We start from the raw sequence: 13,279 nt of genomic DNA on the forward strand, positions 1-13,279 counted from the left end.
GAGCAAAGGTCTCATCAAAATCAATGCCCTTTTCTTGAGCAAAACCCTTTGCAACAAGTCTAGCCTTATAGCGATCAAAAGTGCCATCTGGCTTTCGTTTCAACTTAAAAACCCACTTACATCCAATGACCTTTTTACCAATAGGCAAATCACACAAAGACCATGTACCATTCTTCATTATAGCATCATATTCACTTTGCATTGCAACCAACCAATTTTCTGATTTTTGTGCCTCATCAAATGAAAGAGGTTCTTCCTCTTCATACATACTAGACACAGCCAAAGCATAACAATCTGATGCATAAGAGGCATGTTGAAAACCTGAACGAGTACGACTAGACATAGGTGCATCAATTTTACTATCACGCAAGGTTTGCACCAACCATTTAGGCATACCTCTAGCTTGCTCATTTTCAGCCCTATCCTCATAAATTACATCCTGTAAATCTGCATCAGAAATAGGCTGATCTATGATGTCGTTTGAAATCTGCATAGGCTGAATATTTGCCTCATTGAATTCCCACCTGTAAATAGAGGCAACAACGTATCAAATACATCCCGTGAGCTCACACCTGTCTCTTTGGTACATGATAACAAAGGCTGCACAGCATCTTCCACAAAAACAACATCTCGACTAATCAAGATACGCTTTGACTGCGGATGATACAATCTGTAACCCTTGCTCTCAGCACTATAACCGACAAAAATGCATTTAACAGCCTTATCATCCAATTTTCTACGTTGTTGCACAGGCACTAAAGCATAGGCCAAGCAACCAAAGACACGCAAGTGACCACCAATAGAAGGCTTCCTGCCATGCCAAGCTATGGAGTAACAGATTGCAAGGCCTTAGTGGGACACTTGTTGAGTACATATACACCACACATGACAGCCTCAAGCCAAAACGTATGTGGCAAAGCTTGGCTCTTGACCATATATCGTGCCATCTCCATAATTGACCCGTTTTTCCTCTCAGCAACACCATTTGCTGAGGGGTATACGGCACTGTACATTGGTGTTTTATCCCACGACTAGCCAGAAATGCATCAAACTCTTTAGACATGTACTCCCCCCCTCGATCAGAACGGAGGGTGCCCATAGTACAATTGGATACATTTTCAACCATAAGCAAAAATTGTTTGAAGCACAAAAACACTTCGGACTTTGCCTTCAATGGATATACCCATGTATGCCTTGAGTAATCATCAATGAAAGTCACAAAGTACAAGTGTTTACCAAATGATGGAGTTAGGCCCACATACAACAATATGTACAAGTTGCAATTTGCGAGTGGCCCACATAGAACCATCCTTTGGAAACGCAGAACGCTGCATTTTGCCCAAAATACAGCATTCACAAACATGTTTCAATGGTGCCTCAAGAGGGGGCAATGAAGCAACCATATCAAATTTTTGCAAACGCAACAAACTAGCAAAGTTCAGATGACCAAAACGAGCATGCCATAGTTTTGTATCTGAAACTGCCTTTTCATCAGAAACTGCGTTTGCTAAATCTTCCACACACTTGTGATAAGAATTGAGCCTATACAGCCCACGAAACAAGGTGCCAGATGCAATAATCGTATCACCAGAAGTCAAATCATGAATAGTACATCTGTCATCCACAAATTTGACTACAAGTCCAAGTCTAGCAAGCGCAGAGACAGATAATAGATTCTTCTTTATCCTTGGCACATACAAAGTATCTGAAAGTGTGAAAGCGTTGCCATTTGCAGCAGTAAGCACAATTTTACCAACGCCCTTCACTGGGTAAGAAGCATTATTGGCATAGTATTCCCATTAGAGACAGCCTCAAGACAAGTGAACATATCACGATGCGAGGTAATGTGCTTTGTAGCACCACTGTCAAAATACCATACATCAGAGTCAACAGACAGAAACTGCCAAACATGCATCATGTACAGATGAGCGCCCATTCTGTATCCTGCATAACATTTGCAGAATCTGCATTTGTAGAAGCATCCGCTATTGTGGTTGCATTTGACTCTTTCTTCTTTGCCTCTTTAGCCTTTAGCTTAGGGCAATTCTTAATGACATGATCAGTTGCCTTACAATAGTTGTACCTAATCTTTTTCTTGCCTTTATCAAGAGCCTTCTCAGACCTATTGTTGCTACCTCTGGAAGGAGAAGAAGTTGCAGACCTACTAATAAGAGAAGAAACAATGGAAGGGGCTGCCTTACCACTTCTTCTCTGCTCGGCAGCAACAAATGCCTGATCAACTGCACGCTGCCTAGCCCTGTTTTGCCTGGACTGCACTTCTTGCAAGAGCTTGTTGACTAAAGTATCATACTTGACAACATCAGGTCTGTCCTTAGTAACAAGTCTCCACGTGGAAGCAAAAGTCTGATATGACTCAGGTTAAGCATCAAGAACAGTCTGCACAAGAGAATGATCAAGAATAATCTCATAATCTTCGATTCTAGCTCTTTACGCAGGTAAGAGATTTTTGCCTCGTTACGTTCTGCATACAAACAAACTAGAATATCCCAAGCCTGTTTTGCTGTTTTAGCTGAACGAACATGTGGAGTGATGTTACGTTTGACAGAAAGTGCAATCAAGGCATGAGTCTGTGCATCTTTACCATCCTAACGAGCTTGTTCAGCAGTGGGTAAAACAGCAGCAACAGTAGAGCTACTAGAACCTGCAACATCCTCAACAGATCCTACATCCACAGAACCTGGACGTACATCCATACCCTGCACAATGTTCCACACTCCTTTTGCAACCAAAACATGCTGCATTATGTATGCCCAAAGTGGGTAGTTGTTGTCTCCATCCAATTTGTCATCAGCAGAGACAACATGCGAAATACATCATTGTTGTTATCAGCCATGGCCACTGACTGAAACTGATGCAAAAGCTACATGTAATGAAGCAAAGACTGAACAGAAAACAACTCGTGCTATGTAGCACAGTCCACAATAGAATACGTATGCCTATTTTTTGCGGAAAACTGCACTGTCAAAATTTTTGCACAAAATGACGAAAACACCTATACAGAACTTGTAATGCAAAAACGGAGCCTGAAACGACCTCAGATGCAATTTCTGAGAACGCTAAGTCCTATGGGCTTATTTGCAAAGTACAGGGACCTGCAACAAGCGCTTGTGAAAGCTTACCTCAATTGGAGAACGTGAGTTGGAGGGTGCTAGCAGCGTAGCCCTGGGAGCCGATGCCTGCTTTGATACCAATTGTTGGAATTAGGGTTGCAGGAAAGCACACAAAGCTTGGAGAAGAAGAAGCAAGAATGCACACAACACACAGTGTATTAGATTGTGTCAATGTACAAAGATAAGTTAGCCTTAGAATGATGGGCGTATTTACAAGCCGGGGAAAAAAACCTCTTAAAGAGGAAAAAAGTGCCCCGACGGTCCTAAGTGTGTTCACACACATCACTGCATATATATATGGCAACAAGTCTTCAATACATTTTTGCTTGTAGAAGTGCCATGTCACTTCTACGTGTGTAGAAGTTAGAGTCCACACTTCTATGTTTGATACCGAAATGGCTACATTTCTTAGAAGAAATCTCAAAACTTGCATTTCTACATTTGTAGAAGTAAATGCTACGTTAGTTCTTTGTCCTCAAAAGTACACTTCTATGTCGAAAGAAGTGCACTTCCATGCCCGTAAAAGTTGCATCTAACACAACCCCAATTTGAGATTCATGGAAATTTTCACCAATAACAAAACTCTAGCAAAATTTATGTAGAAATCCAGCACTTGCAAAATTTCAATCCTCTGCATTACTTGCTAGCACTCACTGGCCTCTAGCTACCACTTAGGCACTTCGTACACAAGCTGTTAGTCTATTTAACTATTTCAAAGAGTAAGAGAGTGTGAGAAATATCGGTAAGGAATAAAAAGAACCCACAAGTACACCATGGTTTCCTCCTCTAAGCACAACATTAAGGAAGGCTAGACACTAAAAGAGAATGGTATGCCATAGCATACCAGGTCCTATGGCACAATATACTATGCTAATCCATCCTAAGACCAATCTAGGATGAGATCCCTGGTTCTATGCTCTATCGAAAAAAATAACAAAGAGTACTAAGTGGTATACTTCTCCATTGTTTGGTACACTCTTTTCAAGATCCTAGTGGTGTGGCCCTACATGAAGAGGGGGGCCTTTACTCCCCAACACAGAAACATTCTCAACTCTTTTCAAGACCCCAGTGGTGTTGCCCTACATGAAGGGGGGGAGGGGTTGAGTCGTTCCCCAAGTCCCCAGCGCAAAAACATTCTCAACTCTTCAGTCTTGCATGACACCTTAGATCAATTTCTAAATTTTGTAGCTTGGTCCCACATTTGGATCTCCCCCTTTCGTGGCAAATGCCCTCCCTTTCAAAGTTAGAGAGAAAATATCAGCTTCGATTCCTCGAATCCCCCCTCCTTCAAGCTATAAATAGCCAAATGTTCTTGATATTACAATTAGAAATGGATGTCCTTGTCTTGGACATGAATGCATGGGGCATCCACTAGGATGCTCCATGAGTTCAAATGGGGATAGAACATAAGAAGTTGTTTCACGAAGAGTTCATGTGTATTCTAATGGGGGTGTTATGTAAGAAGGTGTGTCATTAGGAGCTTATGTGTATTCAAATGAGGATGAGGTGTGTCACTATCAGCTCATGTTTGGGGATGTTATGTAAGAAACTGTATCATTACAAATGTTACTTTTTGATGGGCATCGTGCTTGTTTTTGGGAATGTCGGCTGTAACACTTATTTTGAGCGACTGTCACAAGATAAGGTAAATTATGAAAAAAAAAGGGCATTATTTCTTCTACAAAACCCATCATTTTGAAAGGTGACTCTTGTAAAGTGTGTCACATCCCACTCCCGTGTGATCATACATGGGATGTGAAGATGGTGTGTAAAACTACACGCAGGATGCTCAGCGTCTATTATTATTATTATTATCGTCTTGTTCCAATTCTTCTGCTCTCCATCGCGTACGCAGCTCTACAAGGCCAGCCAAGCTTCCCTTCGATCTACAGCCTAACCTGCTCATCATCATCGTCCATGGCAACGCAAAGCATCTACCATATCACAGTCAAGGTACTGCCTTGGCGCCTGATCACATGTATGCATATGTGTGCATGTATGTGTGTGTGTGTGTGTATACGCGTGCGCGTGCGTGTGCGCGTGCGCTCGCTCGCTCTAGATTGAGGGTTCTTGTTTCATAGCTTTAATTCTTTTTTAGAACAAAATGATTAATGAGCACATCTTGACCATATCATTCTTGATACATACATCAATTAGAGTCTGACCACATGTATATATGTGTAGGTAGGCAGGTATGCGTGCATGCATGTATGTGGGTATGTATGTATGTATGTATGTATGCATGCATGTTAGCTAGATATGTCATAAATTTTCTTGTATATGTGGGTATGTACATATGCGTGTGTGTGTACGCACGCGCTAGATTAAGGGTTCTTGTTTCATAGCTCTAATGCTTTTTTAGAACAAAATTTGATGATTAATGAGCACATCTTGACCATACCATTCTTGATACATACATCAATTAGAGCCTGATCATATGTATGTATGTGTAGGTATGCGTGCATGCATGTATGTGGGTATGCATGTATGCATGTATGTGTGTATGTATGTATGTTTGCATGCTAGCTAGATATGTGATAAATTCTCTTGTATGTGGGTATGTGGTGTGCACGCGCTAGATCGAGGGTTCATAGCTCTAATTCTATTTTAGAACAAAATTTGATGATTAATGAGCACGTCTTGACCATACCATTCTTGATACATACATCAATTAGCGTCTGATCACATGTATGTATGTGTAGGTATGCAGGTGTGCGTGCGTGCATGTATGTGGGTATGTATGTATGTGTGTATGTATGTATGCATGCATGTCAGCTAGATAGGTGATAATTTTTTTTGCTGTATGGGGGTTTTTTCTTCGAGCAATCGGCATAGTTCTAATCCTGTTTAATAGCAAACTTGATGAGTAGTGTGAGCACATCTTGACCATACCCATTCTTGATACATAAATCAGGATATGAAAGGAAATGATGTCAACTTAAGTGCTTACAAAGGAAAAGTTCTTCTGATTGTAAATGTGGCATCTCAATGGTAAGCCTGTCATTGTGTTCAAAACTTTCAACACTATTTTGCTTCTAGAGTTTATGTTTTTAGAAAACTGCTCTTTTTTTCTTGCAGTGGCCTAACCACAACCAACTACAAAGAGCTGACTGAACTATACAGTAAATATAAGGATGCAGGTATAATGTGAGAGCCCTAAGAATTTAAAGGATTAGTACATATAAAATATTGGCCCCATTGTCCTGTTCAAAAACATATTGGGGATGCTAAAGAAAATGGTGACTTAAAAAGGGTGTTTTTGTGGGTGGGTGGGTGCGCTCGAGTGTGTGTGTGTGTGTGTGTGTGTGTGAGAGAGAGAGAGAGAGAGAGAGAATCATGAGTTAGTGGTTTATTTTTTGTACTTTTCATCTTTCTTTTTGCACAGGTTTTGAGATCTTGGCTTTTCCTTGCAATCAGTTTGGTGGGCAAGAGCCAGGCTCAAATGGAGAAATCCAAGAGTTTGCTTGCACAAGGTTCAAATCCGAGTTTCCCATCTTTGATAAGGTTTGGAGGTTTTACGATTTTTTATTTTATTTTTCACATTTGTGTTTTCTTCCCCCCTTTTTTTAATTTATCTTTTTGACAAAGTTTCTGTATAATTGCATGCACCTCACACATCATTTTGTGATGTCTCGTGTGCTTACACAAATCGCTCACAGGTGGATGTGAATGGTAAAAACACAGCTCCATTATATCAGTTCTTGAAAAGGGCAAAAGGTGGAGGGATTTTTGGAGACTTTATCAAGTGGAATTTCACCAAGTTTCTGGTAAACAGGGATGGTCAAGTTGTAGAACGTTTTTCCCCGACGACTGCCCCTTCTAAGATTGAGGTAAGTTATTTTGTTGGTCAAAGAGGAGACCGGCCTGCCTAATGCTTGGATTTCATTTAGAGTCGTTACAAACAGATCCCCTGCCCACCATTGGACATGGGTGATTTGAATGTTGTAGATCCTGCCCATGACTCCATGAGGGGGATGGGTGGGTGAGATGTCCCCTTTTAACGGGCGGGGGGTTGTGTCTGTAAGGACCCTTCTTCTGTCATCTTGTCTTGATTGAGATTTGTGTGGTAACCTCTCACCCTACCCAAAAGACATAGTTCAAACCCTATGGGGAAAAAAAGATGTGTGCTGACTGGACCTGTATTGTTATTTTTTTGCAGGCAAAAGTCAAGAAGCTTTTAGGGGTAGCTTGAGCTTCTCTGAGAAATACATTTTACTTTTTGATCATATACCATTACGTTGCATTTTCTTCCAAAGTGATGTGATATATTATAATCATATCAGCCATCCATGGAGAGTGCCAGTCCTTAAGACAGCATTTTCAAATCATAATTATATCAGGCATCCATGGAGAGTTGGATGGCAATCCTTAAGACATCATTTTTCTATCTTAAATGCCTCTAGAAATAGAGGAAATCAGTATGTCTATGAATCAAGACAGAAGGTGTACATAGATGCTATGTAGTCTTTTGGTACATTGAAAATAGTAATCCACTTAATGGTCGTTAAATGTGTTTGCGGCATTTGCGTGTTTTGAGGGCATTTTCATGTATTGTTTATTGCCCATATCTAAGGTGCAAGCTTCCCTAATTTGCATGTAGAGAGGCAACAGCAGTAGTTTAGTTCTTTCAATGTTTTGTACATGTCATAGGCTTTGGATTAAAGCTGTATCACTACCATTTTTGTGGTTGTTAAGAGAAAGGAAATGGTCGTGGGGAGACCGTCCCCCGTTTTCTCACTGAGGGAATGATCAACCCATAGACCGTTCCCCTTCATCATGTGTCGGCCAAAAGCAGAGGTCTACAGTGATATGACTCCCAATGTCAGATGGGGTCTGATCCTTGAGGTGATGTGACCGATTCATGAGGTGAGGTGACAAGCAGGCCGTCACAGTGCTGACATGTTCGCATTGCGCAGAACAATAGGAAGCTGGCATGGTGAAATCCTCTTCAGTGCTGCTGATATTCCTTTTAATAAATCTGCTTGAATGAATGGTCAGGATTGCAAATTGTACATCCAAGCAAGATCTAGAAGCTTGCAGAGAAGTCCATAGAGGAGATTGACAGCTTGAATGAGTCCAAGAAGGATTGATGCACATGGCTCGACTGGCTGGGAGTCAGGGACTCTTCCACATCAGGGAAGCATCAATGTATGTACACAAAGGTGGAGTATAGCTCTTTCACACACACATACACAAACACATAAGTGACCCCTCTTAAGAGGTGGTTCGCATGCAGAAGTAAGACCTTGATTCCCAACAGTGTAAGCCTACTTCACATTGCCCCCCCCCCCCCCCCCCCCCCCCCCCCCCCGCGCAACACACACACACACAAAAGACACTATAATTATTCGGCACTAACAAAATTTAAAATTTCTCTCATAAACAAGCCTCTCTCACACAAAGCTACTCACATAAAGCTTTATTTCAAGGGATACCGTAGAGACACATACACACAGACACAAGGAGATGGAGTTCATATAGTCTGTGGAAGAGTTCTTACACAAAGTACATCTCTCTTTATACTATTATGCCACTCATTGACTTTGGCTATAAAGAAACGCACCACAACCCTCCCTTTGAACATGCAAATTTAGTCAAAGACCTTTTGAGTAGAAAGAGTAACATGGACAACCTAGGGAGTCCTTGGTAGGGCAAACACTCTTTTAAGTAGAAAGAGTAACATAGACAACCTAGGGACAGTCCTTGGTAGGGGACACAGGAGCAATTTTAACTAGTTTTTTTCTTTCAGTTTCCTACCATACATGAAGGAGAAGGCATGGAAATGGACGACCAATAGGGAGTCCTTGAGATAGGAATGTTATGAGCAATGTACTAAGATCTTGGCTAAAACTTCGAAGGTCAAGGGTCCATGTGCACCCACCGTCCAAGACTACTCCTAACTGAAAACACATATTAAAATTTTGTTTCAGGGGATCTATTTCTATAGACTGGAGGAAAATTATCATTTAAAAATAATTCAAAAATTTATTATCTCTCTCTAGAATATTTTCTCTCTCTCTCTATCAAGGAAGGAAAAACATGATCTTTTCTTACTCTCTGAAAGGGGGGGATGATCTCTAGAGACTAGAGGATGGATCTTTATATCTTGGAAGCTGGAGGGAGGAATCTTACATCCTCTCCCACGCCCTCATCTCGCAAATTGGGGTAATATCTGAGTTTCAAAGTGGTGTCCTTAAGAGGATAGAACTTCCACTTGACCAGAAATCTTTTTATAAATCTATTCCTGAGACGATTTCTATCTTAGATGGCTGTAGGTGATTTCTATGCAATTTCTTGCTCCGTTGTTCGTGATATGATACTCTTTGATAGGTCATCATAATTTAGCTTAATTAACTTAATAATAGACAATGAGTGATGTCACTACTTATAAGCCCCTTTTCACAACACTATTTCTTTCTTTTTTTTTATGTAACTGAATTCAAAGGTGTATGTCCAACCTTTAAAATTTATAAAAGAGTGGTCAAAGATGTTACACTAATACACTGTCTCTAACAAGAGTTCCTTAATAAAGGTACTCTTAGGTTGGTGGTATGATATTGAAATCCTTTAGAATAAGGTTTCATTTATTTTTCTCTTTCATAAGCGTTGTAATCCACCGAAGAGGATTTCTACAGACTTGATTCCTTTAAAGACTCTATCTCTTTATGCATGTGGCTTAATGCATAGAGCTTTATATATGTAGCTTAATGCATAGAGCTTCATTCATGTAGCTTTAGATCTTTATGCATGTGGCTTGATGCATAGAGCTTCATTCATTTAGATTTACATCTTAATGCATGGATAAAGCTCTCTGCATAGACAAACTTAACCAAGAGCTTTATATCTACATAAAGCTCTAGGCTTTATGCATGCACAGATATAGACCTCTATGTATGAAAAAACTTAAGCATATAGCTTTATATCTACATAAAGCTCTATGCTCTATGCATGCATAGAGATAGAGCTCTCTGCATAGACAAACTTAAGCATAGATATAAAGCTCTATGCTTTATACATGCTTAGAGCTATTCTTTAGAGCTCTATGCTTTAAGGCTAACTTTTTCTTCTTATTTAAAGGGTGTTCTTAGCCTTCAAGCTAGATGTGGGGGCCTTATTAGACATTTTTCTTGCTCAATTGGGACCCCTAAGTCTACTTAGTAGACACATCAAAAACCATGCATCTACTTAGTAGACATATTAAAAAGCATGCTTTCTTACAAGGGGGAAATTAAGCACATGAGGGAAGAAACTAAGCCTCCTTTCAAGAAAGCAATCAAGCATAGGAGCAAAAAGGTACATTTTCATTGAGCAAAACTCTTACTTTTTCTTCCATTTTCTTCTCTCTAATGCACTAGAAGAAGAACATTTTCCTCTTCTTCTTTATGGAGCTTTTCTTCTTCTTTGATTGTGGAGCTTTTCTTAGGGTTTTCAGTTCTTTCTTTTCTTATTCTTTTTTTCAAAAAAGAGGAAAAGAAAACTCAAAAGCTTCCTAATCAAATATTTTTTAAGCTCAAGAGGGCTTATGCCTATAACCAACATGTGTTTACTCTAAAGTCGACATTCACTCTTCATTAGAGGTAAGAGTCCCATCTCTTATATTTTTTTACTATGAGGCATCATCACAATGCTTGTTAATGAAGGTTGTTTTTCTAAGCTCAAGAAAGCTATGCTCCATGTTGATGTTCACTCTTTACTAAAGGTAAGAGTCTCATCCCTTATAACCTACATCATTGTAATGCACATTAATGGAGGTTGTTTTTCTAAGCTCAACCAAGCTCTGCTCCATGCTGACATTCACTCTTCACTAGAGGTAAGAGTCTCATCCCTTATAACCTGCATCATCGTAATGCAAGTTAATGGAGGTCGTTTTTCTAAGCTCAAGCAAGATTTTCTCCATGCTAAAATCCACTCTTCACTAGAGGTAAGAATCTTGTCTCTTATAACTTGCATCATCATAGTGCAGGTTAATGGAGGTTGTTTTTCTAAGCTCAAGCAAGGTCTTGTCCATGATGCTGACATTCACTCTTCACTCTCCACTAGACGTAAGAGTCACGTCTCTTTTTTTTTGCTATACAATGCCCTTCTATTCATTGGGACATCCTTTTTATATTACTTATTTATTGTTTTATGGTATGAATAGCTCTTATACATGCTCTTATGGTGGTTAGCATGGCCCTTATTCAAAGTTCTTATGCATGCTTTATAAAACATTTTAGAGAAGGTCTTTGCATAAGATCTAGCTAGATTGTGCTTCAACTGGGCCTAAATGATGCCAAGTGGTGGTAGTATGTCCTACAAATTGATCCTCGGTTAAGAATGTTACGGAGGTTGAGGAGCATATGGATGAGCTGGTAGAAATAGATTAAGATGCGAATGACATAGGAGAACATGATATAACAATCAAGTATATGGTTCACTATAAGAGAATAAAGGCCATAGCTATGAAAGGTAGCCACAAAGTATTGAGACAAAGATACAAGTAGTGATAGCAATGGCATCAACCATGACATGGCTATTTCATGGCTATACATGTGCCTAGTGTGATCAGCTATGACACATGTATAGCCACACAAATAGCCATAGCATAAGGGTTGTGCTTGGCATATAGCCACACAAATATTCGTAGAATAAGGGCTTTACATAAAAGCAATGTATAAGAGAATACTTTGCTCTAAGGTCTTGTATAAAAGTAAATCCTAGGTAGTTGATGATTGAAATCATAAATTCAGAGACCAACAAAATCTTCTATGTATAAGAGCTTTGCATAGAGAAGGCAATGCCAGGTAGTTGATCTTGTGGGTGTGAGTGACTATAGCCTAATAACACACAACTTATGGATAGGGAAGAATGGGCATAACCACCGTGAAGGTCCAAACAACTAGGTGAAGGCTCACAATTATAAGCCCTTATGTAATCATGATACGCTACACCCGTTTGGTCCCACTAACAATGTGTCTTGGAAAGATTCCTTCTACCTTTGAGCACATTCTACCAGCCCAAACTTACATGTATCTTATTTAGCATGGTGTTAAACCTCCCTATGTATAAGTAGGAATCTTCTCCAACGTGAGTTTGCTTGATGTAAAGTTTTGAGGTAGGCCATTATTATGATTCCATGAGACATTTATGATGGTGGGATATTTGTGGTGTAGACCCAAGTAGTACGTAAAGCTTGCTCAAGTGTTGCGTCAAATTACAAAGAAATGTTAAATAGTTGGCACACATGTTATTATATCTTGTTAATGCATGATAAATTTTTATGTTTTTGTTTAATGTTTGTTTGCACAGTGCTTCAGCTTTGGCATGTGAGAATTCGTCCTCATTGAGTCTCAACCTTTGGTAAGAGTCAATCCTTATTATATTTTTTGTTTCCTTTCAATACAAAGCACCCACCAATGAGTGCAATGGGGCTTTTATTTTTTCCTATTTTGTCTTATGCATATAAGAAGCTTTATGTATAAAGCTTTGAGAGATATATGTGTGTTGCTTCAAAATATAAAGTGATGATGATGTTAAATAGAGAGCACACATTGTATCTTGTTAATGCATGAGAGATTTTTATTTTTTTGCTCAATGTTTATGTACATAATAGTGCTTTGGCTTTGGCTAGTAAGAATCTCAGTGAGTCTCAATCTTTAGTAAAATTCAATCCTCATTGTATTTTTTATGTCTTTTCATTAATGCAAGGCAATGGGGTTTTTAATTTTCATGATCTATCCTAGCAACAGAACATTATAACTATGATCATTCTACCCATTAAATGCAACGAGTTATACACAATTATATTTACATTTTAGTTTGACTTTCTTAAGATCCACCCCCTTATTATCACACTTTTTATATGACACTTCATTCCTCGATTTGCATATTTTCCATAAGCAAGTGAACCTCATCATTTCAAATATTAAGTTACTTTGAGTTGAAGGACCAATAGATTCTCCTTGTAAACTAGAGAGTCCATGACACTCTATTATGCCAATCAATAAAGAAGCCCATCTACTCAATTGAGTCTGGGTTGTTCTAAATCTTCTTTAGATAACCTACATTTCCTTCTAGAGCTCATCTACTCAATTGAGTCTGGGTTGTTCTAATTACAATCTTCTTTAGATAACCTACATTTCCTTCTAGAGCTCATCCCAATTTTGGCC

General features: G+C 39.3%; 1 protein-coding gene across 1 annotated transcript; it reads left to right on the forward strand.

Annotated features, from left to right (window-relative positions):
- The first annotated feature begins 4,855 nt into the window (after positions 1-4,855).
- On the forward strand, positions 4,856-7,640 carry LOC147611685 (putative phospholipid hydroperoxide glutathione peroxidase). Its single transcript, XM_086784737.1, has 6 exons — positions 4,856-5,084; positions 6,046-6,122; positions 6,210-6,271; positions 6,517-6,635; positions 6,791-6,961; positions 7,291-7,640. Exons 1-6 carry the CDS (start codon positions 4,893-4,895, stop codon positions 7,321-7,323), a joined length of 654 nt encoding a protein of 217 aa, XP_086640863.1. The 5' UTR covers positions 4,856-4,892; the 3' UTR covers positions 7,324-7,640.
- Positions 7,641-13,279: the final 5,639 nt, after the last annotated feature.

Source organism: Cibotium barometz, chromosome 47, assembly GCF_041138505.1.
Source record: "Cibotium barometz isolate CiBa-2024 chromosome 47, ASM4113850v1, whole genome shotgun sequence".
In the NCBI taxonomy this organism is placed as follows: Eukaryota; Viridiplantae; Streptophyta; class Polypodiopsida; order Cyatheales; family Cibotiaceae; genus Cibotium; species Cibotium barometz.

Excerpts from the sequence above, each read along its gene's own strand:
- LOC147611685 (XM_086784737.1), top strand. The coding sequence starts at position 4,893 with ATGGTGTGTAAAACTACACGCAGGATGCTCAGCGTCTATTATTATTAT. Across the intron at positions 6,272-6,516 it reads CAGTAAATATAAGGATGCAG|GTTTTGAGATCTTGGCTTTT; the intron begins GTATAATGTGAG and ends CTTTTTGCACAG. Across the intron at positions 6,636-6,790 it reads AGTTTCCCATCTTTGATAAG|GTGGATGTGAATGGTAAAAA; the intron begins GTTTGGAGGTTT and ends AATCGCTCACAG.